The sequence below is a fragment of the Mauremys mutica genome, chromosome 19 (assembly GCF_020497125.1).
Source record: "Mauremys mutica isolate MM-2020 ecotype Southern chromosome 19, ASM2049712v1, whole genome shotgun sequence".
Taxonomy (NCBI): domain Eukaryota; kingdom Metazoa; phylum Chordata; order Testudines; family Geoemydidae; genus Mauremys; species Mauremys mutica.
In genome coordinates, this window is record NC_059090.1 from 1,565,261 (window position 1) to 1,593,032 (window position 27,772).

At 49.1% G+C, this 27,772-nt stretch overlaps 1 protein-coding gene across 3 annotated transcripts; it reads left to right on the plus strand.

Annotated features, from left to right (window-relative positions):
• Nucleotides 1–27,772, plus strand: LOC123353137. Of its 3 annotated transcripts, XR_006574405.1 has the most exons (4): nt 1–1,479; nt 12,223–12,364; nt 13,764–13,815; nt 26,520–27,772. XR_006574405.1 is itself a non-coding variant. In XM_044993983.1 (3 exons), the coding sequence occupies exons 1-2, from the start codon at nt 486–488 to the stop codon at nt 12,327–12,329; spliced, it is 1,101 nt and encodes a 366-aa protein (XP_044849918.1). In that variant the 5' UTR covers nt 1–485; the 3' UTR covers nt 12,330–12,364; nt 13,764–13,985. The 3 variants fall into 3 exon arrangements, 2 of the variants coding, with proteins under 2 accessions (XP_044849918.1, XP_044849919.1); XM_044993983.1 differs by lacking the exon at nt 26,520–27,772 and having other exon boundaries at nt 13,764–13,985; XM_044993984.1 differs by lacking the exon at nt 26,520–27,772 and having other exon boundaries at nt 12,226–12,364; nt 13,764–13,985.

A 27,772-nucleotide genomic window follows, 5' to 3' on the forward strand; every position in this document is an offset into this window, starting at 1 on the left:
TGGGACTCCCTGTGGTCAGGATTTTGGTGGTAGGGAGTGTGGTCCCCTCAGTATCAATGTCTGCAGTGGGGTCTAGCAGACTAGGTTGAGAGGTAGGTTTGCTGTTGGTCGCCAGAAGAAGGTTGTCCGTCAGCGAGGCCTGTTGTGTGCTGTGTCGTGGCCTGAGGCATGGTGATGAGTCTAGAATGCTGGCAGAGGGCACCGTTGCCCCAGTAACCATGGAGAAAGCCTGGTTGAGACCTGGAGCAGTAACTGGAAATATCTTGGAGGTGTGTAGGCTTCTAGGACCGCATGCTTGGTATCTGGTAACTCCTTTGATGGACATGGATCTCACTTATGAAGAGGACCAGCCAGGTGTCCTCTGCCGGATTTCACCAGACATTCCTTCTTCAGAGTCTCCACAGCCTCTGAATGGGTGACTGGCCCAAACGCCACCAGAAACGTCTTGGGCATCTTAAAACCAAGGGGGCTGCTGCTCTTCCAATATGACATACAATTCAGCACAGAGATTTGCGTGTGTCTCCAATTGTCTAGAGACCATGACACACATCCATCAGCCAGGAGACACAAACCTAGCTTCACCTATCCCTACACACTCACCTGCGTGTCCCCACCTCCGACGGGGCATCCGCCGGTTCTCGGGCGCCCCAGTCCAGCCTGCGGTGCAGACTCTACCCTGGGCAGGAGGCAGAGCGGCTCGGGGGCTGCCGCCGGCAGGAAGCACCAATCACCCCGGCGAGCCCGCAGCTCTGAGCTATTGGGAGCCGACCCCGCCGGACGGGAGCGGGCTGCCCCGGGCTCGCCCGCCGAGGGACGGCAGGAGGCAGCGCGCCCGGAGCCAGCCTGCAGGCGGGGGCCGCGCCGCTCCCGGGTGGGATTGTGACATGGCCGGGGCGCAGCCCGTGGCCCCGCGGGCCCAGCCCAGCGGCGGGGCGGCCATGGAGCGGCAGGAGCTGGCGGGCGGCGCCGAGCCCGGGGCGAGCCCGGACGGGGAGTTCCAGGCCGTGGTGCAGCGGACGCAGGTGCTGCTGCTGGCCGGGGAGACGTGGGAGCCGGACGGCGCCCAGGCCGCGCTCAGCTCCTTCGCCCACCAGGTGCTGCCCGTGGCCCGGCGCTCCGGCAGCCTGAGCCCCGCGCCGCCCAGCCCCGCGCCCCCGGCCGGGCAGCTCATCTTCTTCCTGTGCCGCGCCGCGTCGCTGCGGGGCCGGGCCGAGCGGCTGCGGGAGGCGCTGCGGGGCGTGCGGGAGCAGAGCCGCGGCGCGCCCGCCGCCCTGGTGGCGGTGATCGTGCAGCCCCAGCCCGAGGAGGAGGCGGAGGCCCGCCGCCGCCTGGAGGAGCTGCTCCTCGAGGTCTTCCAGCCGCCGGGGCCGGGCGCCGCGCCGCGGGTCGAGGTGCACACGGCCGTGTTCCGCCCCGGCCGGCCCGAGGGCGCCCTGGAGGTCAAGAAAGCCGCTTGCGAGGCCCTGAGGGAAGAGCCAGGTGCGGCGGGGGCTCGGGGGCTGCCTGGGGCGGTGCCCGGCCTGGCGTGTAGCGCGGAGGTGGGGCTGGCACATGGGGCTCGGGGGGAGGTCTCCCTGGTAATGCCCCCGAGCCCGGATCTTAGGCCCCTTTGGGAGCCGCTCTCAGGCCTGCTCTGCCCATCAAAACTAGCCCAGCAGAGCCGGGTGTTGCTCAGGGCTGTGAAAAACGAGACGCCCTGAAGCCCCGTCCTCAGGTCAACCCAATGCCCAGCGCAGCCAGGGCTAGGTGGGGGAAGAGTTCTCCCATCGACCTACCTACAGCCTCAGCGAGATGGATCATCTACATCAGGGTAGGTGACCTATGGCTTCCGCACGTGAGCTGATTTTCAGTGGCACTCACACCCCGGGTCCTGGCCACCAGTGTGGGGGGCTCTACATTTTAATTTAATTTTAAATGAAGCTTCTTAAACATTTTAAAAACCTTATTTACTTTACATACAACAATAATTTAGTTATGTATTATAGACTTTTAGAAAGAAACCTTCTAAAAACATTAAAATGTATTACTGGTATGTGAGACCTTACATTAGAGTGAATAAATGGAGACTCGGCACAGCACTGCTGAAAAGTTGCTGACTCCTGATCTACATCCATGGAACAAACCTTCCAGGGGACGTAGGAAGCATCTACCCTATGGTGCCGCGGTGGCCCAGCTGCAGTGTGTTAGCTGTGTCCCTGTAGCAGCTGAAGTGTAGACATGCCCTTAGATGGAAGATGCTGGGGAGGGCAGAGTATTATCACTGCAGCCAATTTCATCTTCAAAGAAAGCACTGATTTCCCCAAGGCCTCTCTTCCTGAGCGACAAAGAGTGACTGTGATCCCAGGCTGAGGGACGTGCTTGAGGCTCGTGCCAGTGGAACCTGGACACGGAACTGAAAATCCCACTGGACTTTCTACCCCATCTCTGCTCTCTGCGGCCCCCATAGTCTCTCCGCAGGGCTGCCGTGCAGGATCTGCTGTTTGTTTCTTTCTTTCCCCACCGTGTAGCTGCCAAGAGCTCAGCCAGGTTGAATCTCTGGGATGCTGCGATTCCTAGAACAAGGGCCGGTTTTCATTGGGAAATCGAATCGTATTTCAGCTTGAGTCTTAAGCGCCGAGTTAGCTGATGTGATGCTGTGATCAGTGTGACTAGAACCGGTTGTTCAGTATCCTGTCATCGTGCCGTGGCTGCACTCCACTAAGAGCTACGTTCACTCCCCACCAACTGACAAGCTGCTGGACACAAGCTGGCCTTGTCTGTCCTGCCCACTGCCATGCTCAGCATTTTACCCAGTTCGATTGCTACAAATAGTGTGTGAACCGAGTGAGGCTTCCTAGTGATGACAAACCCAGAGGGAGTGTGATGGGAAGAGGATAAGGATGTGGCCAATGGGTCCCTGGGCTGCATGTATCTATTGACCCATAAGGGGAAGCAGGTCCCTGGCCTATACTCCTGCCCCATACCCTGAGGTAGGGACCATTCAGGAGATGTATGAGGATTCTGTTCCTCAGACCCCAAGAAGGGCTCAGTGTAAGCTTCAAAGTTTATCTCGCTCCGCAGCAGAAGTTGGTCGACTAAGAGCTATTCCCTCACCCTCCATTGTCTCTCGCAGACCTATGAGAATATGGCTCAGCAAGAGCCTGTTTCCTCAGGCTGTGTCCTTTGTGTAGGAATGTCACCGGTGGGAGGTGATCCCAGCTTCACCAGCTCCCCGTTGAATATGCTCTGCATGTTTGTTTAATGGAGAGTTTACCCCTTTCCCATGGTCATTAATGAAGATGTGAAATAAATAGGGCAAAACCCCTACGCCTCCTCCACTGCCATAAACAACAACTCCTAACTGAAAACTGTCCCTTTTATTGTCCCGCTTTGTCCACGATGCTTCAGGCAGTGTTTGGTTTGATTTCCAGGCAGCGGTGAGATTGTGATGTTAGAGGTTACTCAGCCAGCCGTTGTAAAGTTGGAGGAAGGTCACTGGATTATTCCCATGAACTTGATTTCAAGATTCAAGCCAAATTCTGATTTTCCAGACTCCAAATATGTGAATTATTCAAGTTTGTATGTAGCTCTGTGCCTGAAAATTATGATGAAATTGCAATTTCTTTTTACAATTCTGTGATTTTATTGATTTTTTTACCCCCATTATCCCACAAGACCTTTCTGTTATTGGGATTTACCAGTACCTCATTCTTAGAGAGTGAGACTGTGACTGGCATAAATCAGACAATCCTCTTAATAGTTAATTTGTGCACATTAATGTGCAATGGCTGCCTGCATCTTCCACTCACCGTGGAGTTCCCCTTCTGGAAAAACTGGCCCATATGAGCCAGTCATCCAGATAGGAAATACCATACAAGCCTCACCTTTGCAGGGAAACAGCCATCTTCTGAAAGGCTGGAGTGCCATGACCAGAGCCGGTGGAAAAGAGCTGAGATGTAGGGTGAATCATAGGATATGCGACTAGGACTTCTTTAAATGTGCCCAGACAGAACGGTCACCCAGACTGCACGCTGATGGGCATGATACCAAATTCTGAGCTCTGCATCAGCACATTTTTGAATTAGCTAAAGAATTTCGCATTTTAGGTCTAGGGCTAATTGCATCCCCTTGGCTACTTGGCCCCTGAGAATCAGGGGCGGCTCTAGGCATTTTGCCACCCCAAGCACGGCAGGCAGGCTGCCTTCGGTGGCTTGCCTGCGGGAGGTCCTCAGTCCCGCAAATTCGGCGGCAGCCTGCAGGAGGTCCACCGAAGCCGCGGGACCAACGGACCCTCCGGAGGCTGCCGCCGAAGGCAGCCTGCCTGCCGCCCTCGCAGCGACCGGCAGAGCGCCCCCTGCTGCTTGCCGCCCCAAGCACGTGCTTGGGGTGCTGGTGCCTGGAGCCGCCCCTGCTGAGAATCCTCTTGAAGGTATTTCCACCTACAGCTGCTTTCCTGGCACATGGCCTATGACATGTATTGCTGCAGAGAAATTTGCACCTCTACGCTAGGGGAAAGGGGAGAAAGTATTATCTTGGAGAAAGAGGAGGAGAGAGAGAGACTGTGCAGGATCCTGCTCACAGCTGAATAACCCATTTGCCCTGTGTTGTGGCTGCCCATTTTGGCTGAGAAAGAGAACTTGTCATCCTAGTGCCGTGCTCAGAAATGGGAGAGACTGGTTCAGAACTGAAAACCATGGGAGGCTGGGGCATGTCTGTTGGACTGAAGGACCCGAGGAAGGAAATACCTTGAATACCGTGTCCAGTTCTGTTCGCCCCATCTCCAAATGGATGTAGTAGAACTAGAAGCAGTTCAGAGAAGAGCAACAGAGATGGTCAAGGGTATGGAATGGCTTCCATATGAGGAGAGAATACAAAACATTAGGGCTGTTCGGTTTAGAAAAGAGACATTTATGTGAGGATATGATAAAGCAGGGGTGGGCAAACTACAGCCCAGGGGCCACATCTGGCCCTTGAGGCGTTTTAATTCGGCCATCAAGCTCCCGGCGGGGAACGGGGTCCAGGGCTTGCCCTGCTCTGGTGCTCCAGCCAGGGAGCAGGGTCGGGGGCTTGCCATGGCTCTGCATGGTTCCCGTAAGCAGCTGCATGTCCCTCCTCTGGCTCCTACGCATAGAGGCAGCCAGGGGGCTTTGCTCCACACACTGCCCCTGCCCCGAGCGCCACCCTGCAGCTCCCATTGGCTGGGAACCGTGGCCAATGGGAGCTTCAGGGGTGGCACCTGTGGATGGGGCAGCGCACAGAATTGCCTGGCTGCGCCTCCGCGTAGGAGCCGGAGGGGGGACATGCCGCTGCTTCCAGGAGCTGCTTGAGGTAAGAGCCTCCCGGAGCCTGCACCCCTGACCCCCTCCCATGCCCCAACCCTCTGCCTCAGCCTTGATCCCCCTCCTGCCCTCCGAAACCCTCGGTCCCAGTCCGGAGCACCCTCCTGCAACCTCAACTCCTCATCCCCAGCCCAACCCTGGAGCCCTCAGCCCTCCCTGCACCCCAACCCCAATTTTTTTGAGCATTCATGGCCCACCATACAATTTCCATACCCAGATGTGGCCCTCGGGCCAAAAAGTTTGCCCATACCTGTGATAGAGGCTCTATAAAATAAGAACATAAGAATGGCAGAGCTGGGTCAGACCAGTGGTCCATCTAACCCAGTATACTGTCTTCTGACAGTGACCAGTGCCAGATGCTTCAGAAGGAATAAACAGAACAGAGCAATTGTTCAGTGATCCCATCCCCTGTTGTCTAGTCCCAGCTTCTGGCATTTGGAGGTTTAGGGACATCTGGAGCATAGGGTTGTATCTGCGACCATCTTTGCTAAAAGCCATTGATGGGCCTATCCTCTGTCTAATTCTTTTTTGAACACAGTTATAGTTTTGGCTTTCACAATATCCCCTGGCAGTGAGTTCCACAGATTGACCATGCGTTGTGTGAAGTACTTCCTTATGTTCATTTAAAACCTGTTGCCTAGTAATGGCATTGGGTGAGCCCCAGTTCTTGTGCTATGTGAATGGGTAAATAACACTTCCTGATTCACTTTCCCCACTCCAGTCATGATTTTATAGACCTCTGGCCCTTAGTCATCTCTTTTCCAAGTCTTTTAATTTCTCCTCATATGGAAGTTGTTCCATACCCCAGTGATTTTTGTTGCCCATCTGTGCCTTTTCCAATTCTGATATATTTTGAGATGGGGTGTCCAGAACTGCACACGTTATTCCAGGAGTGGGCTTAGCATGGATTTCCATACTGGCATTATGATATTTTCTGTCTTTGTCTCTATCCCTTTCCTTATGGCCCCCAACATTCTTTTTTTTTGACTGTCGTTGCACGTTGAGCAAATGTTGTCAGAGGACTATCCATGACCACTGCAAGATCTCTTTCTTGAATGGTAACACCTAATTTAGACCCCATCATTTTGTATGTATAGTTGGGATTATGTTTTCCAAGGTGCATTACTTTGCACTTATCAACATTGAATTTCATCTGCCATTTTGTTCCCCAATTCACCCAGTTTTGTGAGATCTCTTTGTAACTCTTCACTGTCTGCTTTGGACTTAACGATCTTGAGTAGTTCTGCATCATCTGCAAACTTCTCCACCTCACCGTTTACTCCTTTTCCTGATAATTTATGAATATGTTGAACAGCACAGGTCCTAGTACAGATCCTTGTGGGACCCTGCTATTTACCTCTTTCTATTGTGAATTCCTCCCTTTGCTTCCTGTTTTTGAACCAGTTACTGATCCATGAGAGGACCTTCCCTCTGATGCCATGGCAGCCTATTTTGTTTAATGTGGGACCTTGTCAAAGGCTTTCTGAAAGTCCAAGTACATTATGTCCACTGGATCCCATCTTTGTCCACGTGCTTGTTTATACCCTCAAAGAATTCTAATAGATTGGTGAGGTATTATTGCCCTTTACAAAAGTTCATTTAATTCTGTTCTTTACTATAGTTTCAATCAGTTTGCCTGGTACTGAAGTTAGTCTTACCAGCCTGTAATCACGAGGATCTCCTCTGGAGCCATTTTTAAAATATCAGTGTTACCTTAGCCATCCTCCAGTCATCTCATACAGAGGCTGATTTAATCGAGAGGTTACATACCACAGTTAATAATTCTGCAATTATATATTTGAGTTCCTTCAGAACTGTTGGGTGAATCCCATCTGGTTCCAGTGACTTATTACTGTTTATCAGTTTGTCCTAAAACATCCTCTATTGACTCTACAATCTAGGACAATTCTTCAGATTTGTCACCTAAAAAGAATGGCTCAGGTGTGGGAATCTCCCTCACATCCTCTGCAGTGAAGACCAATGCAAAGAATTCGTTTAGCTTCTCTGGAGCTGCCTTGTCTTTCCTGAGTGCTCCGGTAGCACCTTTATCGTCCAGTGGCCCAAATGATTATTTGCAGGCCTCTGGCTGCTGATGTATTTCATCATATTTTTGCTGTTAATTTTTGTGCCTTTTGCTAGTTGCTCTTCATATGCTTTTTTGGGTCACCTAATTATACTTTTACACTTGCCTTGCCAGAATTAATGCACCTTTCTGTTTTCCTGACTAGGATTTGACTTCCAATTTTTAAAGGATGCCTTTTTGAGTCTACCTGCCTATTTTGATTTGCTGTTTAGCCATGGTGGCATTTTTTTGGTCCACTCACTGTTTGAGGGAGGGGCACATACATTTAGTCTGAGCCTCAATTATGGTGTTTTAAATTGTTGCCATGCAGCTTGCAGGCATTTCACTCTTAGTACTATTCCTTTTAACTTACATTTAGCTGGCTTCCTCATTTTTGTATAGTTCCCCCTTTTGAAGTTAAATGCTACTGTGGTGGATTTATTTGTTTCCTCCCTATAAGAATGTTAAATTTGATTACATTATGGTTGCCATTACCAAGCAGTTCAGCTTTTGATGAGTGTAGCTAATGTAGGACTAAATCAAGAATTGCCTCTCCCCTTGTGGGTTCCAGGACTAGCTGCTCCAAGAAGCAGTCATTAATAGAGTGTAGATATTTTATTCCTGCATCCCATTGTGAGATGACATATGCCCAGTTAATATGGGGTAGTTGAAGTCCTCCATTATTAATGGGTTTTCTGTTTTTGTAGCCTCTCTAATCTCCCTGAGCATTCCACAATCACCGTCATCATCCTGGTTAAGTGGTCGGTAACATATTCCTACTGTTACATTCTTACTATTCAAGCATGGAATTTCTATCCATAGAGATTCTATGGTACAGTTTGGTTCATTTAAATTATTTATTATTTGACTCTGCTTTCTTTCACATATAGCGCCACCCCTCAGCAGCGCAGTATATATATTCCTATATATTATGTATTCTGGTATTGGTGTCCCATTGATCATCATTTTTCCATCAAGTTCATATAATGCCTATTATATCAATATCCTTATTTAATACTAGGCACTCAGTTCACTCAAATTCACCCCTGTTCATATTTAGACTTCTACCGTTTGTGTACAAGCACTTATCAAATTTGTCAATATTTAGTTGTCTGCTTTCATGTGAGATAATTGAATGGGAATCTTTTTCACTGGACTGTTTCTCTTCAGTTCCTGCCTGTATTTTATCAACTTCTATCCTCTCTTCACTATGATATAGGACAGGGGTCTGCAACCTTTCAGCAGTGCTGTGCCGAGTCTTCATTTATTCACTCTGATTTAAGGTTTCACATGCCACTAATACATTGTAACATTTTTAGACAGTCTCTTTCTATAAGTCTATAATATATAACTAAACTATTGTTGTATGTAAAGTAAATAAGGTTTTAAAAATGTTTAAGAAGCTTCATTTAAAATTAAATTAAAATGCAGAGCCCCCTGGACCAGTGGCCAGGACCCGGGCAGTGTGAGTGCCACTGAAAATCAGCTCACGTGCCACCTTCGGCACCCGTGCCGTAGGTTGCCTACCCCTGATATAGGATATAAATCCTCCGCACAGAATGTCTCTATCTGAACCATGTGCTCCTTCACAAATGTAGGCTTTCCCCCAGCCCTTAGTTTAAAACTCCTCTATGACATTTTTAATTTTCCATGCCAGCAATCTGCTTCCATTTTGGGTTGGGTCAAGTCCATCCTTCCTGTATCGGCTCCTTCTTTCCTAAAGGTTTCCCAGATCCAAATAAACCTAAATCCCTCCTCCCAACACCATCCTCTCATCCACCATTGAGACCTGCAGTTCTGCCTGTGAGTCTTTCCAATATTTCCCTGTTCTGTTGTACACTATCCCTGAAGCTCAGGTACTGGCAACTGTCAGAGACAGGATACTAGGCTAGGATTGGTCTGACCCAATATGGCCGTTCTTATGTTCTTAGAATCTGTTTCTGAATTGCTTGTGCTTTCAGGGAGATTGTCAGATGGAGGAGGAAGGTCAAGACCTGAAGAGTTTTTGAGGAAGAACATGATTCTTGATCTGGGAAAGTGACTTAGGCACTTTGAAGCCTAATGTTCATTGATAGTCAATAGGACTTAGACTCCTAAGTGACTTCTGAAAATGTGACTTAAATTCCTAAGTTACTCCGGTGTTGCTGAAAATGTTACCTCTGATCTTGTTCTGCCAGCTTGTGTCAGGCCATGGCTGCTGTGTTTCCTGAGGGGTCTTAAAGGGCTGTGACTGCTCCCCCAAATCACCATGAGGCCTGAAAGGGGCAGATGCCACTGCACTGGGGATGCAGGATGGTGATCTAGTACCCATAACAGGGCCCTTTATGGGTCCACAACAAGCAGTACGCCCATGGCCCAGGCTGTTGGCCATTGCCCTCGATCCTAGTGTGGATTCGGAGGTATGAAAGTGCTGCACAAACCAGTCACAAGGAAGGGACCTGTGAATAGGGTTGCCACGTGTCCACTTTTCAAGGGGAACACCTGGTCATTAAGTGTCCAGTTGGCAGCGCAGGGGGGCTAGCAGGCTCCCTGCCCAGCTCTGTGAGGCTCCCGGAAGCGGCCAGCATGTCCAGCTCCTAGGTGGAGAGGGAACCATGGGGGCTTTGCACGCTGCCCCTGCCCCGAGCATTGGCCGGGAACCGCGAGTGATGGAGGATGGAGTCAGTGGGGGGGGCCTTGGAGAAGGTTTGGGGCGTTGAGGAAGGGGCAGGGGGCAGGGCTAGGGTGTTTGGTTTTCTGCAATTAGAAAGTTGGCAACCCTACCTGTGAATAGAAGAACGTTCGGCAGGGCCACCCAGAGGATTCAGGGGGCCTGGGGTCTTCGGCAGCGGGGGTGCCCCCACTTCGGCGGTAATTCGGCGGCGGGGGGGTCCTTCTGCCCCGGGGCGGAAGGACCCCCCGCCGCCGAAGACCCGGAGTGGAAGAAGCGAGAGTTTTCTGGGGCCCCCGGAGCGAGTGAAGGACCCCGCTCCAGGGGCCCCGAAAAACTCTCATGGGGGCCCCGGCAGAGCCTGGGGCAAATTGCCCCACTCCCCCCCCCCCGGGCGGCCCTAGCGTTCGGTGCAGTACAGGCAGCCCCCTCCTGCTGCAGAGGCAGGAAGGAAACTGGCAGGAGGCAGGAAGGGGTGGAGCTGATAGTACCAATGAAGGCTGCTCTCTTCATAACCTGCCCGACTGCAGCAAGGAGGAGGAGCTGCCCCACGAGCCCTGAGCCTCGGAAATGTTGCTGGCTTGAATGTTTTGTGGTTGACTGACATGAGCAAACTGCCTGGCGTTCTAGAGTGTCCTCTTTGTGTTCACATGGGTTTATAAAGGGTTCACTCCTTGGGGCAGGCCTGTCGTTCTGTTCTGGGTTTGGCAGCTCCCAGCCCAGTGGAACCTGGGTCTTTAATTCTAGCCCCTAGGTGTTGTCACAGTACAAATAACTAATAATGCCAAGCCTCGTAGAGTGGGGAGCATTTCTGCTGTCTTGTGTTTGACGCTGTAAGTGTTCATAGCAAGATGCACTGACCAGTTGATAAATTGGATGTAACTTCGAATCCCAGTGGAGCCGTAGAACAGAAGGCAGGAGGTTGGGGTTTAGGATGAGGGCTAGTCACTTATCACAATAGTATCTGAGCACTTCCAGTTGCACATTAAAGCACATGACAAGCATCTATCACATGTCCATTCTCTGACCCCCTGACAGGGAGAAGGGTGTGCGGTGGTGGGCTTTAGTTTGGAGGTTTTGTCTTACTAAATATCTACCCATGTGGCTAGAGGTTGACGTTAGAGAAGGCAAAGCCAAAGACATTCTCCTTGTACTGTGAGCGGAAGGTGGGGAGGGCTGGGACGGTCCTTAGTTCCTGGGGAAGTTAATTCACCGCCTCGGACCAGCCCCTGAGAAAGCTCCATCTCCCGCTCGGGCGAGCTTTACCTTATTGTAGAGAGCTCCATTGGGCCAGAGGAGTACTGTGGTACCCTGAAGCTCTATTGAAGGGTTGTGGGGGAAGCAATAGGAGGAAGTGGAGAGGCTTCTGTCAGCCCTGCTGATCGAGGGAGTGTGTCTGTCATTTGTGAAGTGGGGTCATAACTTAGAGGCCGTGTCAGAGCTTTGGCTGCTAATGGATTCCCAGGGAGCTGCTGTGCTAAGAGTGTTTCTTCCAACTACGTCTGGCAAGGTGAGGGTGACCACTGCCATTGTCCGTACCTTTGTGTCCTCTGCACTAGGCTGCTGTAACATGCTGTTTGTGGGGCTGCCTCCTAAGGAAATGTGGAAACTGAAACTGGTGCTTAACACTGCTGCCAGATTGTTTGGAGTGGACCTTCCTACCAAGGCGATAGAACACTGAGCTCTGGGTTCTCAACAGGCTGCTCGATGCTTTACACATGCAGATTGAGGAGCTGGTTTTCAACTCTAAAGCTCTGAGTGGTTTTGGACCCAGTTCCCTGAGACTTTCCTCATGTGATCATGGTGGCATTGCAGTCAACAGCCAAGCTGCAGCAGGAGTTCCCTGGCTTTCGATGTGGGGAGGTGGCTGGCAGGGCATGCTCAGCGAGGGTCCCTTGACTCTGGAGCTTGCTTCACCTTTGCTGCACCGGATCCCGGATTTGTTAACCTTCCCCACATGTTGCCAAGCCCGTGTCTTTCCCCAGGCAGCGAGGAGAAGGAGCTGAGAAGGGCTGTGACTTTGGGCAGGCTGTTAGTTTGAGGGGCAGGCTGTGTGGTTCTGTTTGCTGATTATAGTTGAGAATGGGAATTGACTGTAAAGGTACAGTGGACTTGAGGTGGGGCCTGTTCTTATACACTGAAAAAAGTATAGAATTTTTTAAAACAATTTTTCATAACATTTTCTTTGCCAGAAGACGCTGTTTGGGTTTCACGAGCCACCCTCTTCAAAGTCCTGGGGGCGCTCTGTGTGGCGTGCGCAGGTATTATCGGAAGCCAGTACATGAACACTAGCATCTGAGACTGGGTTCCATCGGGCTGGCTTCCTGCCCACAGGTGGGTGTCCTTTGACTCTACTCTGCTAGTTACATTTAGCCATTAGCAAACGAATCTGTCCACAGCGATGTCCCATTAGCAAACCCATTTGTCTAACATAGTCTGTCTGCCAGATGGAAGCTTGTCAAGTGACTCACGCTGTATTCTAAGTAAAATATGCTTAGCAGTTCATTAGACTTTGGCATCCATAACTAATTACATTTGTTGCATCGCTTGTAAGGCAGTGACTCTTACACAGCAATATGCTAATGTCACAGGGACACCCAATGCAGGGCCTGTTCCTGGCGATAATAGTTTATATGGTCTCGGGCCAGTGCCTTTTATCTGTGGATCGCCAAGCCCTTCACAACATCTCAGTGGGGCAATCGAAGTAAAACTTTGTTCCAGTCAGATAGAGGATGTCTCTCTTCCTGTTCTAAATACCTAGGGCCTGATTTTTCCGCCCCAGTTGAAGCCCCTTTGCACCACCCAGGTGGCACAGAGGAGCTGAATCTGGCCCTGAGGATACCCTCGGCATAGCGTAGCCCAGACACCAAATACCCCCCAGTCTACCCTGCCATATGGGTGGTGCCCAGGGTGGAGCCATGCCCATGCAATACCCAGCTGTTGTAATGTCCTGTATACCATTTATATTGCTGTAAGAGTCCAGTCAGGTTGGGGCCCCATTGTGCTCTTCACTGAACAAACATACAGTATGTGACAGTCCCTGCCCCAAAGACCTTACAAACCACACCTGGCTGGTGGGTCAAAGCTAGAGCAGTACACGTGAATCATGAGACTCATGGAGATGCAGTTTGCTCCCTTTAGCAGTCCCAAGTGTCTCTTGGTACAAGAGAAAATTTGTCACTGGATTTCGAGGGTGGAAAGGTCTTAAATCCACTTTGTCATTGCCCGACACGCCAGCCCTCACATCTGTGGCTTGTAGAAGCAGTCTTGTTTTGGGTTCACTCTGCTGCCTCTCCAATGGGTGCCCCGACAGCTATTGCTGGAGCTGGGCTGACATTCTCCAGCCTCTGTACAAAGTTTGGGATGGGGGGATTGTTTGTGCCAGATGGAAACGCTCAGCCCTGCTCACCAAAGCCAAGAGAGAAACGACTCTGGTACTCAAGCTATGGCGAGGGTTTTCCATGGAGTGGAGAGTAAATCAGTTACAACCAAAATACAAAACTTACTGAAGTGGTTTTTCCCTTCACGCAAAACATAAGTATTAACATTAGAGCCTAGGCAGCTGGCTCCTCTGTAAACGTGTGATGTGTTTTTCTTTAATGGTGTGGTCTGAATCACTGTCACGCAGGGAGCGTATAACCGTATGGTTACTAACATATTCATGTTACCTACAGCTCACTGCTGCTGTCTCCTAACTTCATGTTTGTGCCCACCCCCCTTCTTTTTTCTTCAGGCCGCTGTCCATCTGGATCTTAACTACCATCCACAATAAAAAACATCATCATGTAAGATTTGTGTGTCCGTACCTTTACATTTCAAATTAAAACCTTTATCAAACTTTAAAACGTGAATATGCAGCAGTCACATTTTAGGTCTTACTCCTCAGAACAAATGTCTTTGCTATAGGAACATGTTTGAGATTATTCTGATATTTCCACTATTTTTCACTTTTAAATGTCAATTTTCAGTCCTGTGGTTTTCTCCAATCACACTAGCCAGTCTTGATCAATGCTGTTACTGACTTCAACATAAAACAGGGCAGATCAACTAGAGTGGTTCGCTAAGTGATCATCATGTTGCCACTATGGCTCAGGACTGGGGTTAGTATGAATGTGTCACTGACGGAAGTACAGCTTTATCCTGGGAAGAGTCGGTGGTGTAAAAATGAAGTGTGATTTATGCTCACTTGTAAAGGTCCAGTTGAATTGTACAGGTAAATAACACATGAATCTTAACATTTATTAAAATTAGTCCATCACTTCTGAGTATTATTTTAACTAATTGACCTTTCTACCTCTGTTCAGACTTCTCCATCTGTTATTCCTTCATCAGCCATCTCAACATGAGACAACAGTGCAATGCTGGTCGTGAAAAAAGCAAATGCAATCTTGGGTTGCATTAACAGTGGGATAGCATGCAACATAGATGCTGACTTTTGTTTTTGCCAGTGGGTGCTTTTGAAGAGGTGTGTGTGTTTGAAGAGGGGCACTCTGACAGTTTTCAGTATATTTATGTAACCCTTCTGCCCGTCAGAGCTGGCAGCAACAAGGGCCGGATTCAGTATCTAGGGGTTCTGTTTCAATAACACAATGCAAAACCAGCTTGAGCCCCCACCCAGTGACCTGGGACAATTACCTCCCACCTCCCTGGTGCCTCTACGAGACAACACTTCTCCTCTCACAAGCACGGAGTCTGAGCGTAGCAAAAGCCTTTTTATAAAGGAGGGAAACAATGCGGCATTATGTTGGGGAAACACGACAAACAGGTTTCATAACACAAACCGTGAGCAAAAGACCCACCCCCAAGTAAGTTTGGCAGTGTCCTTTGCCCCTCAGGGTCTTAAGTCCAGCAACCCAACAGTCACCCCACCCACAGTTTCTGACCTTGGTCAGTGCAGCCCCCATAGTTCAGAAGTTCCTCTGCAGAGTTTACCTCCTAGCCTGGATGGAAGAGGGGGAGGTATAGGGGGGCATCTTACATGTTCCGCTGCTTGAGTTGATGGCTGATTGCCATGCCTCTCTGTGGGGTTCTGCTGCAGTCTTCACCGCAAGGTGCATCCCTCCACCAGCCACCCTCTCCAGCCGTGCCTCTCCGCTAGCTGCTCACCAACTTGTCTTCACCCCCCACCCAACACCGCTGTCAGTAATCTCAGCCCTTTAGTGACTTCAGCCCTCCGTAATTTTAGCTGGTAGTAAGGGAGTTTCAGTGCTAGTACACCACTAGCCCAGAATAAGTCTGGGTATCACTGATGTCAGCTCTATAGCACCAATAAGACTTGTTATAGAATCAAAATCATCTCTCTTATTGGACACTGGAGAAAGGAGTAATAAAGATGGTATATCAGGACCTCAGAAATAGCTCATGTTACCACACACATATCTGTCCCCATCCCCCTTCTCAATTTACTGGGATTTGGAACCCATGTCCCTTGCCTAGTGCTACTTAGTTGAGGGCGAGTCCCTCTGTCATAAAATGCCAAGTACAGTTCTACTGTCCTTGATTCACATAACCAGGATAACAGCCCCTGCCCCAATAACAAAGAGACTGGGGATCCCACAGCAGCCAAAGTGACCATTTGGGCAAGCAGTCCATCATGCTAGGCAGGGTGGGTGTGCCCATGCAAACGAGATCAGACCCTGAAGTCCTTTTCCACAGCTCACCACCAGATGTCAGGGGAGAGCTCATTCTGACTGCTTACATCTATACACTTCTTTCCTAGTCTAGTTATTGAATGTGTCTGTCATTTGTATCTTTAGTGTTTTAATAATGATTAAATTGTTATGAATTACATAATTACATTCTCCTGAATTACAGTATATTAAAATCATTGCAGTCACCTACAAGCTGTCTTCACTAACATCCCAGTTTAAAAACATTATGTCTCACTGTAGCTTTCTGGATGAAACTGTCAGCAATCTTATTCACATCTAGTTGCCTGGTATGGTCTTGACGCACATTAAGGACAGCTACGCTATTCAGTTGCGTCTGTCCCACTGATGACTGGAGATCATTTTCAAGACTTCTGAAGAATGAGCATTCTGCAGTTCAGGATGAGACAGGCACAGTGAGAAGGATTTTTATACATTTGCAGTACTGCTTCCAGAGTACTGCAAGTGACTCCACGATCTCTTTCTTGATGGGTAACAGCTAATTTAGGATCCATCATTTTGTATGTATAGTTGGGATTATATTTTGCCACGTGCATTTAACATTGAATTTCATCTGCCATTTTGTTGGCAAGTCACCTAGTTTTGTGAGGTCCCTTTGTAGCTCTTCGCAGTCTGCTTCAGACTTAACTATTTTGAATAATTTTGTATCATCTGCAAATTTTGCCACCTCACTATTTACCCCTTTTTCCAGATAATTTATGAATATGTTGAATAGGACTGGTCCCCATACAGACCCCTGGGGGACACCACTATTTACCTCTCTCCATTCTGAAAATGGACCATTTATTTCTACCCTTCATTTCCTATCTTTTAACCAGTTACTGATCATAGAATCACAGAATATCAGGGTTGGAAGGGACCTCAGGAGGTATCTAGTCCAACCCCCTGCTCAAAGCAGGACCAACCCGAACTAAATCATCCCAGTCAGGGCTTTGTCAAGCCTGACCTTAAAAACCTCTAAGGAAGGAGATTCCACCACCTCCCTAGGGAACCCATTCCAGTGCTTCACCACCCTACTAGTGAAAAAGTTTTTTCCTAATATCCAACCTAAACCTCCCCCACTGCAACTTGAGACCATTGTCCTTGTTCTGTCATCTGCTACCACTGAGAACAGTCTTGATCCATCCTCTTTGGAACCCGCTTTCAGGTAGTTGAAAGCAGCTATCAAATCCCCCCTCCTTCTTCTCTTCTGCAGACTAAACAATCCCAGTTCCCTCAGCCTCTCCTCATAAGTCATGTGCTCCAGCCCCCTAATCATTTTTGTTGCCCTCCACTGGATTATTTCCAATTTTTCCACATCCTTCTTGTAGCGTGGGGCCCAAAACTGGACACAGTACTCCAGATGAGGCCTCACCAATGTCAAATAGAGGGGAATGATCACGTCCCTCGATCTGCTGGCAATGCCCCTACTTATACAGCCCAAAATGCCGTTAGCCTTCTTGGCAACAAGGGCACACTGTTGACTCATATCCAGCGTCTCCTCCATTGTAACCCCTTTTCTGCAGAACTGCTGTCTAGCCATTCGGTCCCTAGTCTGTAGCAATGCATGGGATTCTTCTGTCCTAAATGCAGGACTCTGCACTTGTCCTTTCTGAACCTCATGAGATTTCTTTTGGCTCAATCCTCTCATTTGTCTGGTTCCCTCTGCATCCTATCCCTACCCTCTAGCGTATGTGCCACTCCTCCAAGTTTAGTGTCGTCTGCAAACTTGCTGAGGGTGCAGTCCACACCATCCTCCAGATCATTAATGAAGATATTGAACAAAACCGGCCCCAGGACCGACCCTTGGGGCACTCTGCTTGATACCGGCTGCCAACTAGACATGGAGCCATTGATCACTACCCGTTGAGCCTGATGATCTAGCCAGCTTCCTATCCACCTTGTAGTCTGTTCATCCAGCCCATACTTCTTTAACTTGATGGCAAGAATACTGTGGGAGACTGTATCAAAAGCTTTGCTAAAGTCAAGGAATAACACGTGCACTGCTTTCCCCTCATCCACAGAGCCAGTTATTGCATCATAGAAGTCAATTAGGTTAGTCAGGCATGACTTGCCCTTGGTGAATCCATGCTGATTGTTCCTGATCAGTTTCTTCTCCTCTAAGTGCTTCAGAATTGATTCCTTGAGGACCTGCTCCATGATTTTTCCAGGGACTGAAGTGAGGCTGACTGGCCTGTAGTTCCCCGGATCCTCCTCCTTCCCTTTTTTGAGGATGGGCACTACGTTACCCTTTTTCCAGTCATCCGGGACCTCCCCCGTTCGCCATGAGTTTTCAAAGATAATGGCCAATGGCTCTGCAATCACATCCGCTAACTCCTTTAGCACCCTCGGATGCAGTGCATCCGGCCCCATGGACTTGTGCTCATCCAGCTTTTATAAATAGCCCTGAACCACTTCTTTCTCCACAGAGGTCTGGTCACCTCCTTCCCATGCTGTGCTGCCCAGTGCAGCAGTCTGGGAGCTGACCTTGTTCATGATGACAGAGGCAAAAAAAGCATTGAGTACATTAGCTTTTTCCACATCCTCTGTCACTAGTTGCCTCCCTCATTCAGTAAGGAGCCCACACTTTCCTTGACTTTCTTCTTGTTGCTAACATACCTGAAGAAATCCTTTTTTTATTCTTAACATCCCTTGCTAGCTGCAACTCCAAGTGTGATTTGGCCTTCCTGATTTCACTCCTGCGTGCCTGAGCAATATTTTTATACTCCTCCCTAGTCATCTGTCCAATCTTCCACTTCTTGTAAGCTTCTTTTTTGTGTTTAAGATCAGCAAGGATTTCACTGTTAAGCCAAGCTGGTCACCTGCCATATTTACTATTCTTTCTACACATTGGGATGGTTTATTCCTGCAACCTCAATAAGGCTTCTTTAAAGTACAGCCAGCTCTCCTGGACTCCTTCCCCCCTTGTGTTATTCTCCCAGAGGATCCTGCCCATCAGTTCCCTGAGGGAGCCAAAGTCTGCTTTTCTGAAGCCCAACGTCCATATTTTGCTGCTCTCCTTTCTTCCTTATGTCAGGATCCTGAACTCGACCATCTCATGGTCACCACCTCCCAGGTTCCCAAAAGGATCCATGAGGGGACCTTCCCTCTTATCCCATGACAGCTTACTTTGCCTAAGAGTCTTTGGTGAGGGACCCTGCAATTGCTGCTGCTCCTGATTGCTGCAGGCTGGGATGGCTGCAGACACAGGGTGACTGCTGGGCCCAGGCATGGAGAAGGAAGCCACTGTACTTAAATGCAGAGGAGACAAAAGCTGGACCTAGGGAGGGGGTACTGTGGGTGGTGGGGAAGGGGACACCAGTCTGATGAGTTTTTGGGGGGAGAACTGGGACTGGCTGGGCAAAGAGACTGGGACAAGGAGTAGGGAGGATGGCGTCTGGGCAGGACACTGGACTTGGAAGCCAAAGGTGTGTGGAAATGGGGGTGAAGAGGAGAGACAGATCAGGTGAGCTGGAGGGGGACTAGGAGTGACTGGGAACAAGGAGCCAGGGATGGGGAGACTACAACTGGCCAGGCAAGGAGACTGGGACTGGGATGAGAAGCCGAAGGAATGGAGACTGGGATGGTGTAGGCGAGAAGAATGGGACTGAACAGCTGCAGCGGCACAGGAGCCAGGAAACAGCTGTAAAGAGAGGAGTTTGAGTGGGGGTTCTGTTGGAGAAGGCATTTGTAGAGGGTGGACCTAGGTGAGAAGGCTATGACAGATACAGAGGCAGCAGTGGTAGTGACCCAAGCCGTGGAAGACACAGTGAAGATGACTGGATGTGGAAGCTGTGGCATGTACATGATCTTGGCGGGGGTACCGGAAAAGAGTTTTGTCTGCATGAAGTGCCGCCTGATAGAGCTGATGGAAGAAAAGATCCGAGGATTGGAGATGCAGGTGGAAACTCTGGTTGAGTTTAGAAGGGGATTTAAGCAGATGATGGAGAAAAGACATGATGCAGCTGAAGGGAAAAGCTCAGACTTGCAGATGGAAGCAGGACCAAAGAACTCTGAGGGGAGACTGCTGGGGGAGGAAAGTGGACAGTGGAAGCATGTGACTAAGAGAACCAGGCAGAGGAAAAGACAGGCCAGTGAAGGAGAAATAGAGCTCAGGAACAGGTTTGCAGAGTTGGAACATGAAGAAGGGGCACAGCAGGTGGTCGCTGAAGGGGAGAGGGCAAGGAAGAAGAGAAGAGAAGCTAGTTCTATAGGAAGAGGGGAAGAGTCAATGGAGACCACACTAAATATGAGCCCCAGGAGGATACGGGATGGGTTGCGGAGGATTGCCAGGGTGAACAGGAATCGAGAGGACTTGCAGCCAGAGGGAACAGAGGATAGACTGGAGAATTGCACCATCACCAGGAAAAGGCAGGTCTACGTGATTGGGGACTCCTTACTGAGAAGAACAGACAGGCCTGTAACTAGAGCTGATCCGGAGAACAGAAGGGTGAGCTGCTGCCGGGTGCTAAGATACGGGATGTGAACCTGAGGCTGAAGAGGATCCTAACATGAGTGGGAAAGAATCCGCTGATTGTCCTTCATGTGGGAACAAATGATACGGCTAAAATCTCGCTGGAACGTATCAAGGGAGACTATGCCAGGCTGGGGAAGACGCTTAAGGAAATCGAGGCTCAGGTGATCTTCAGTGGGATTCTGCCGGTTCCTAGAGAAGGGCAACAAAGGTGTGACAAGATTATGATGATCAACAGGTGGCTCAGGCAGTGGTGCTATAAGGAGGGCTTTGGGATGTACGGCCACTGGGAAGCATTCATGGACAGAGGACTGTTCTCTCGGGATGGACTTCACCTGAGTAGGGAGGGAAATAGACTTCTAGGATGGAGGCTGGCACAACTGATTAAGAGAGCTTTAAACTAGGAATTTGGGAGAGATGGTTGGGAGATGTCCAGGTAATCTCCATGCCGGAATTTAGCATTGAGAGGGAAGAAAACAAAGTAAGAAAGGATACAGCCGTGGGCAGGAGAATGGACATAAGGAGGAAGGGTAGTGTAGATACTAATCTAATAGGTGATACTGGTGGTAGAATGTCTGTGCCTAATCAGGTAAAGAATGTCAGTGAAGCCAAACAGCCAAAATTAAGATGTTTGTACACTAATGCGAGGAGCCTAAATGGAGGAACTAGAGCTACTGGTGCAGGAAGTGAACAAAACGGAGGAACTAGAGCTACTGGTGCAGGAAGTGAAACTGGATGTTATAGGGATAACAGAAACATGGTGGAATAGTAGTCATGACTGGAGCACAGGTATTGAAGGCTCTGTGCTGCTTAGGAAAGACAGAAATAAAGGCAAAAGTGGTGGAGTAGCATTGTATATCAATGATGAGGTTAACTGTAAAGAAATAAGAAGTGATGGAATGGATAAGACAGAGTCTGTCTGGGCAAAAATCACACTGGGAAAGAAAGCCACTAGAGCCTCCCCTGAGATAGTGCTTGGGGTGTGCTACAGACCGCCGGGATCTGATTTGGATATGGATAGAGACCTCTTTAATGTTTTTAAAGAAGTAAACACTAATGGGAATTGTGTGATCATGGGAGACTTTAACTTCCCAGATATAGACTAGAGGAAAAGTGCTAGTAATTATAATAGGGCTCAGATTTTCCTGGATGTGATAGTAGTAGTTGAAGGACCAACAAGAGGGGATGCCATTTTAGATTTGGTTTTGGTGAGTAGTGAAGATCTCATAGAAGAAATGGTTGTAGGAGACAACCTTGGTTCGAGCGATCATGAGCTAATTCAATTCAAACTAAATGGAAGGATAAACAAAAATAGATCTGGAACTAGGGTTTTTGATTTCAAAAGGGCTAACTTAAAAAAATAAGGAAATTAGTTAGGAAAGTGGATTGGACTGAAAAACTTGTGGATCTAAAGGTGGAGGAGGCCTGGAATTACTTCAAGTCAAAGTTGCAGAAACTATCAGAAGCCTGCATCCCAAGAAAGGGGAAAAATTCATAGGCAGGAGTTGTAGACCAAGCTGGATGAGCAAGCATCTCAGAGAGGTGATTAAGAAAAAGCAGAAAGCCTACAAGGAGTGGAAGATGGAAGGGATTAGCAAGGAAAGTCATCTTCATTATGTCTTCCACTGCTTGGGTCACTACCACTGCTGCCTCTGTATCTGTCATAGCCTTCTCACCTAAGTCCAGCCTGCTGGAGCTTTTGTTAGAACAACCGGTTCTAAAAGGGCTTCTAAATTTAACAACCGGTTCCCGCAAACTGGTGGGAACTGGCTCCAGCTCACCACTGGGCACAAGACATATCTGGCTTCAAGACTAAGCTTGATAAGTTTATGGAGGGGATGGTATGATGGGATAGCCTAATTCTGGCAATTAATTGATCTTTGACTATGGGATGTTAGATAGGATGGGATCTGAGTTACTACAGAGAATTCTTTCCTGGGTGTCTGGCTGGTGAGTCTTGCCCACATGTTTAGGATGTAACTGATCGCCATATTTGGGGTCGGGAAGGAATTTTCCTTCAGGGCAGATTGGCTGAGGCCCTGAGGTTTTTCGCCTTCCTTTTGGCCTGTTCTCCAGAGGCCCTGAGAGGAGCCTGCGCCAGGCTCTTCCCGATCCCCAGACATGGATGATGACTGGCCAGAGTACTGGCTGCAGTTTATCCCGAGGAGCTGCAAAAGGCCTGAAGGAGGCAGGAAGTAGCCCGGGGGCAGCCCCGGAACAGACGGCTGCAGAGCCCGGCATGGCTCAGTCGGTGTGATGCGGCCGGATCCCTGCCGACGCAGGGGCATCCAATCCTGCCCCTGCCAGGGCCCTGGGCTGGGACGCGGTGGAGTAGGGTGGGCCCGCATCCCCCTGCTACCACACCCCGCGTGGCAGAACCCCAACACGGTGCAAGGAGGCTCTAGCCCAGGACAGGAGCTCCCTTGTCACTCACCTGGAGAGACTGTTTGTTAGCTGGCTGCCTGAGCCCTACTCAGGCTAGAGCCAGCCCTGTCAAGACTGTTTGCTTGCTGGCAGCCTGAGCCCTACTCAAGCCCAGGCCCAGCTCACTTGTACACTGTTTTGTTTGCTGGATGCCTGAGCCCGACTCAGGCCAAAGCCAGCCCTGAGAGACTGGGTGTTTGCTGGCGGGCTGAGCTCCGCCCAGGCCAAAGCCAGCCCTGAGAGACTGTGGTTAAGGGCTGACTACTTGAGCTACCCCAGCCCAGGCCGAAGCCTGGTAGCAGCAGTTGATTGCCCAGCCCTATTGTGGGCTCCCGGCTACCCTGCAGACTCTGGTCCGGACCAGACTGGGCCAGCTGGAGTGGTCTCCCTCCGAGCGGGAGAGCGAGGGACCCCTACACGCACCCTGGCCAGTATTTGTAGTGCTGCCCATTTTCAAAACCAAGTAGGATTTATTAGTCATAGAAGGGTAGGACTGGAAGGGACCTTGAGAGGTCGTCTAGTCCAGTCCCCTGCAGTCAAGGCAGGACTAAGTATTATCTAGACCATCCCTGACAAGTGTTTGTCCAACCTGCTCTCAAAATCTCCAATCATGGAGGTTCCACAACCTCCCTAGGCAATTTATTCCAGTGCTTAACCACCCTGACAGTTAGGAAGTTTTCCTGATGTCCAACCTAAACTGCCCTTACTGTAATTTAAACAAACCCATTTTCTTTCAATCTTCCCTCCTAGGTCATGTTTTCTAGACCTTTAATCATTTTTGTTGCTTTCCTGAAATGTGGTGCCGAGAACTGGACACAATACTTCAGTTGAGGCCTAATCAGCATGGGGTGGAGCAGAAGAATCACTTCTCGTGTCTTGCTTACAACACTCCTGCAAATACATCCCAGAATGTTTGCTTTTTTTTGCCACAGTGTTACACTGTTGGCTCATATTTAGCTTGTGATCCACCATGACCACAGATCCCTTTCCGCAGTGCTCCTTCCTAGGCAGTCATTTCCCATTTTGTACATGTGCAACTGATTGTTCCTTCCTCAGTGGAGCACTTTGCATTTGTCCTTATTGATTTTCATCCTTACTTCAGACCATTTCTCCAGTTTGCCCAGATCATTTTGAATTTTAGTCCTGTCCTCCAAAGCACTTGCAACCCCTCCCAGCATGGTATCATCTGCAAGTGTGCTTTCTATGCAATTATCCAAATCATTGAAGATGTTGACCAGAACCAGACCCAGACCCAGGACCAATCCCTGCAGGATCCCTCTCGATATTCCCTTCCAGTTTGTCTGTGAACCACTCTCTGGGAACGGTTTTCTAACCAGTTATACTCCCACATTATAGTAGCCCCATCTAGGCTATATTTCCCTAGTTTATTTATGAGAAGGGCATGCCAGACAGTAACAAAAGCCTTACTAAAGTCAAGATATACCACATCTACCGCTTCCTCCCTGTCCACAAGGCTTGTTACCCTGTCAAAGAAAGCTATCAGGTTGGTTTGACACAATTTGTTCTTGACAAATCCATGCTGATGGTTGCTTATCACCTTATTATCTTCTAGGAGTTTGCAAAATGATTGATTGTTTGCTCCATTATCTGTCCGGGTACTGAAGTTAAGCTGACTGGTCTGTAATTCCCCAGGTTGTCCTTATTCCCCTTTTTATACATGGGCACTCGATTTGCCCTCTTCCATTCCCTTGGGATCGCTCCCATCTTCCGTCAGTTCTCAAAGATAATCGCTAATGGCTCAGCTATCTCCTCAGTCAGCTCCTTGAGTGTTCTAGGATGCATTTCATCAGGCCCTGGTGACTTGAAGACCTCTAACTTGTCTAAGCAACTTTTAACTTGTTCTTTCCCTATTTTAGCCTCAGATCCTACCTCATTTTCACTGGCATTCACTATGTTAGGTGTCTGATCGCTGCTAAACATTTTTTGGTGAAAACTGAAACAAAAAAGTCATTTAGCCCCTCTGCCATTTCCATATTTTCTGTTACTGTTTCCCCCGCTCATTGAGTAATGGGCCCACCCTGTCCTTCGTCTTCCTCTTGCTTCTAATGTACTTGTAGAATGTTGTCTTGTTACCCTTAGCTTCATCTCATTTTGTGCCCTGGCCTTTCTAATTTTGTCCCTACCTGCTTGTGGTGTTTGTTTATATTCATCCTTCGTAATTTGATCCAGTTCCCCCTTTTCGTAGGACTCTTTTTTGAGCTTTAAATCATTGAAGATCTCCTGGTGCTCTCTTGCCAGACTTCCTGTCTTTCCTACACAGTGGAATAATTTGCTCTTGTGCCCTTCAGGATTTGACCTGAATTGTTTCCATAACTCACCTGCATCATCATCATTAAAGCAGGGGATCAAACTCATTCACTGATGAGGGCCGGCTGAGCTTTTCACGTAGGCTGTATTTTCTGCACACATTTCCTGCTTGATCATTGTCTGTTCTCCACTGCAACCCCTTCCACATGTCAATCCCTTCTGCCCTTCATACGGAGGGAATTCAGTTAGGCTCAGCCTGTGTCCTGCTGCATGGATCCCTCCATCCAGTTTCACACTGCAGCTGGCTCTGTGCAAACTAGTGAGATGCTGGGATGTTGCTTTGGCTGCGGCTGTGCTTGCCATCATCGAAAGAGACGGGGGATATTTTCAAGCATCCAAAGATTGTATAAGCAACAGAATAAACAGGCTTTTAAAAAGGCTAATTATTATTCATAGTGCCTCTGTCAAACAAAGCAGACACCACACCTTCTATGGGCCATCTTAATTATCACTTCAAAAAGTTTTTTTTCCTCCTGCTGATGATAGCTCATCTCAATTGATTAGACTCTTCCTGTTGGTATGCATACTTCTACCTTTTCATGTTCTCTGTATGTATAAATATCTCCTGTCTGTGTGTTCCATTCTATGCATCCGAAGAAGTGAGCTGCAGCTCACGAGAGCTCATGCTAAAATAAATTTGTTAGTCTTTAAGGTGCCACAAGTACTCCTGTTCTTTTTGCGGATACAGACTAACACGGCTGCTACTCTGAAACTTAAACTTTGGTCATGACTAGCAGATGTATCTGACGCGCAGGTCTGTTCGTTTTTTATACTGGAATTTGCATGGCTATCTGAGGCTATTGATAGGAGCCAAACCATAGAGTCTAGGTCAGGGGTGGCCAGCCTGAGGAGGAGCCAGAATTTACCAACGAACATTGCCAAAGAGCGACAGTAATATGTCAGCAACGCCCCCCCCCGACCAGCGCCTCCCACTCACCGGCAGCCCTGCCTATCAGCACCTTCCCCTCCCTCCCCACACCTCCCGATCAGCTGTTTCATGGCGTGCAGGAGGCTCTGGGGGGGGGGGGAAGGAGGAGCAAGGGCATAACAGGCTCAGGAGAGGGGACAGGAAGGGATGGAGTGGGGGCAGGGCCTGTGGCAGAGCCAGGGGTTGAGCAGTGAGCACCCCCCGGCACATCGGAAAGTTGGCGCCTGTAGCTCCAGCCCCGGAGTCGGTGCCTCTACAAGGAGCTGCATATTAACCTCTGAAGAGCCGCCTGTGGCAGAGTCTTTTTATGATTAACTTTCATCAAACTGTGTCTGTTTCCTCTTAACATCATTTTTTTGCGTCTCTTTTCATTCTACGAATTCTGCACCCAAGGTCTAAATTCTGGAAAATAAAAAAACATATTCAAGATTCAGTCTATATTTTTGTGTATATCTGTGGTAACACAACAGTTGTTATTTCTTGTTATGGCAAAATTAAATGATTGACCATGTGCAGCTTTCACTCTTTAAATATTGCACAGTGATATGTCCTGTGTTTAAAATGTACTGTGTCTTAAACATTGAATTCAAATCCACTTCCTAGCAAACGTCTGTACTAATGGGAAAACGACTTACCGATATCTGGATATTTTAAAATTTGTTTAAACGTAACTTGTTTCATTTTCAGAACAGAAAAAACAAATTCTGGTTTTGTTGATTCCAATGACAATTTCCAACAGTGAGAAAAGTAGCTGATAAATATTTCAGATAAATGATACTGGTCCAGCCACCAGCACCAGAGTTCAGCGCGTGAGCTAACGAGAACACAAGAGCAAAGAAAGTACAAAATTATGCCACAGATGCAAAGGAGCAATGCAAATGGAAGCTCAAATTTGGGCTGGAGCAGTGAGGCTCACGCGCGTCCCTTACCAGCAAGCAATGAACCAAGTCCCAAAGTGACTAAACTGGCCACTTTGTCCTCTGCTGGGACGATATCCACAGAGACCAGCAGAACCAGAGCTGGAAAAGGCTGCCCCTTCCCCGACTCCTCTCCTGCCCCTGCCTCATGCTTTGGGTGCGCCTGTCTCCCACTCTCAGCACATGCTGCAGCAATGAACTGCAGCCACTAGGGGTCAGGCTGTCACTGCAGTCCGCAGTACGGGATCCCCAGTCTCCACCCAGAGCTCCTGGCAGGATCTGGGCCCAGGCTACTTTCCATCCCACACGCCACCTCCCCCATTGGACACCGCATCCCAAGGGTACAAGGAAAGGGGTCTTTCCAGAGAAGCACACGTAGAGATGGGGGAATTGCCAGCCTGGCTGTGACCCAAGGTCTTCTGGGGCCAGTGACCATCTCAGACAGCGACCAGCACTGGTTGCTGCACAGGAAGGGGTGAGAACCCCACAGCAGTACATGCGGGATGATCTGCCCCACCCCAGGCCCTTTAGTTAGAGCTGGGTAATGCCCTGACCCAGGAGGAGCAGGGGAAACACCAGACCACAGCTGAGCTGGGATCCTTCTGGTGTCTGACAACGGCCAGTACCGGATGCTGCAAAGGAAGGTACAGGGATGTCCTAGCCAGTAGCTAGAGACCAGCTAATGCCCCTGGCCTCAGCGGCTCCTGGGGGTGAGGAGTTCTGCACAAATGCCACGAGAGGCTCAGATGAACGGTCCAAGGACTGGCTGCTGTGGTTATCTGGACTGCAACAGTGAGCCAGGCTAGGACGTCGATCCCAGACTCCAACACCAAACCCAGGTAAATACAGAACTGCAGCACATCTGTCTGTCTGTCTGTCCGTCCAGGCTTTGATCAGGGTGGCCACCAACCTAGTATCTGATACTGCCTCCCCCGCTACAGTCCCCAGGCTGTGGAAGGAAGAAAGGAAACTGCAAATAAAGCCCAACTCTGCCACCCTTAATCTCCCAAAATAGACTCTGCC

Bases quoted from the DNA above. Each gene is read 5' to 3' on its own strand.
- LOC123353137 (XM_044993983.1), top strand. From the start codon at position 486: ATGACATACAATTCAGCACAGAGATTTGCGTGTGTCTCCAATTGTCTA. The intron at 1,480-12,222 runs GTGCGGCGGGGG...TTTCTTTGCCAG, and splicing joins GGCCCTGAGGGAAGAGCCAG to AAGACGCTGTTTGGGTTTCA.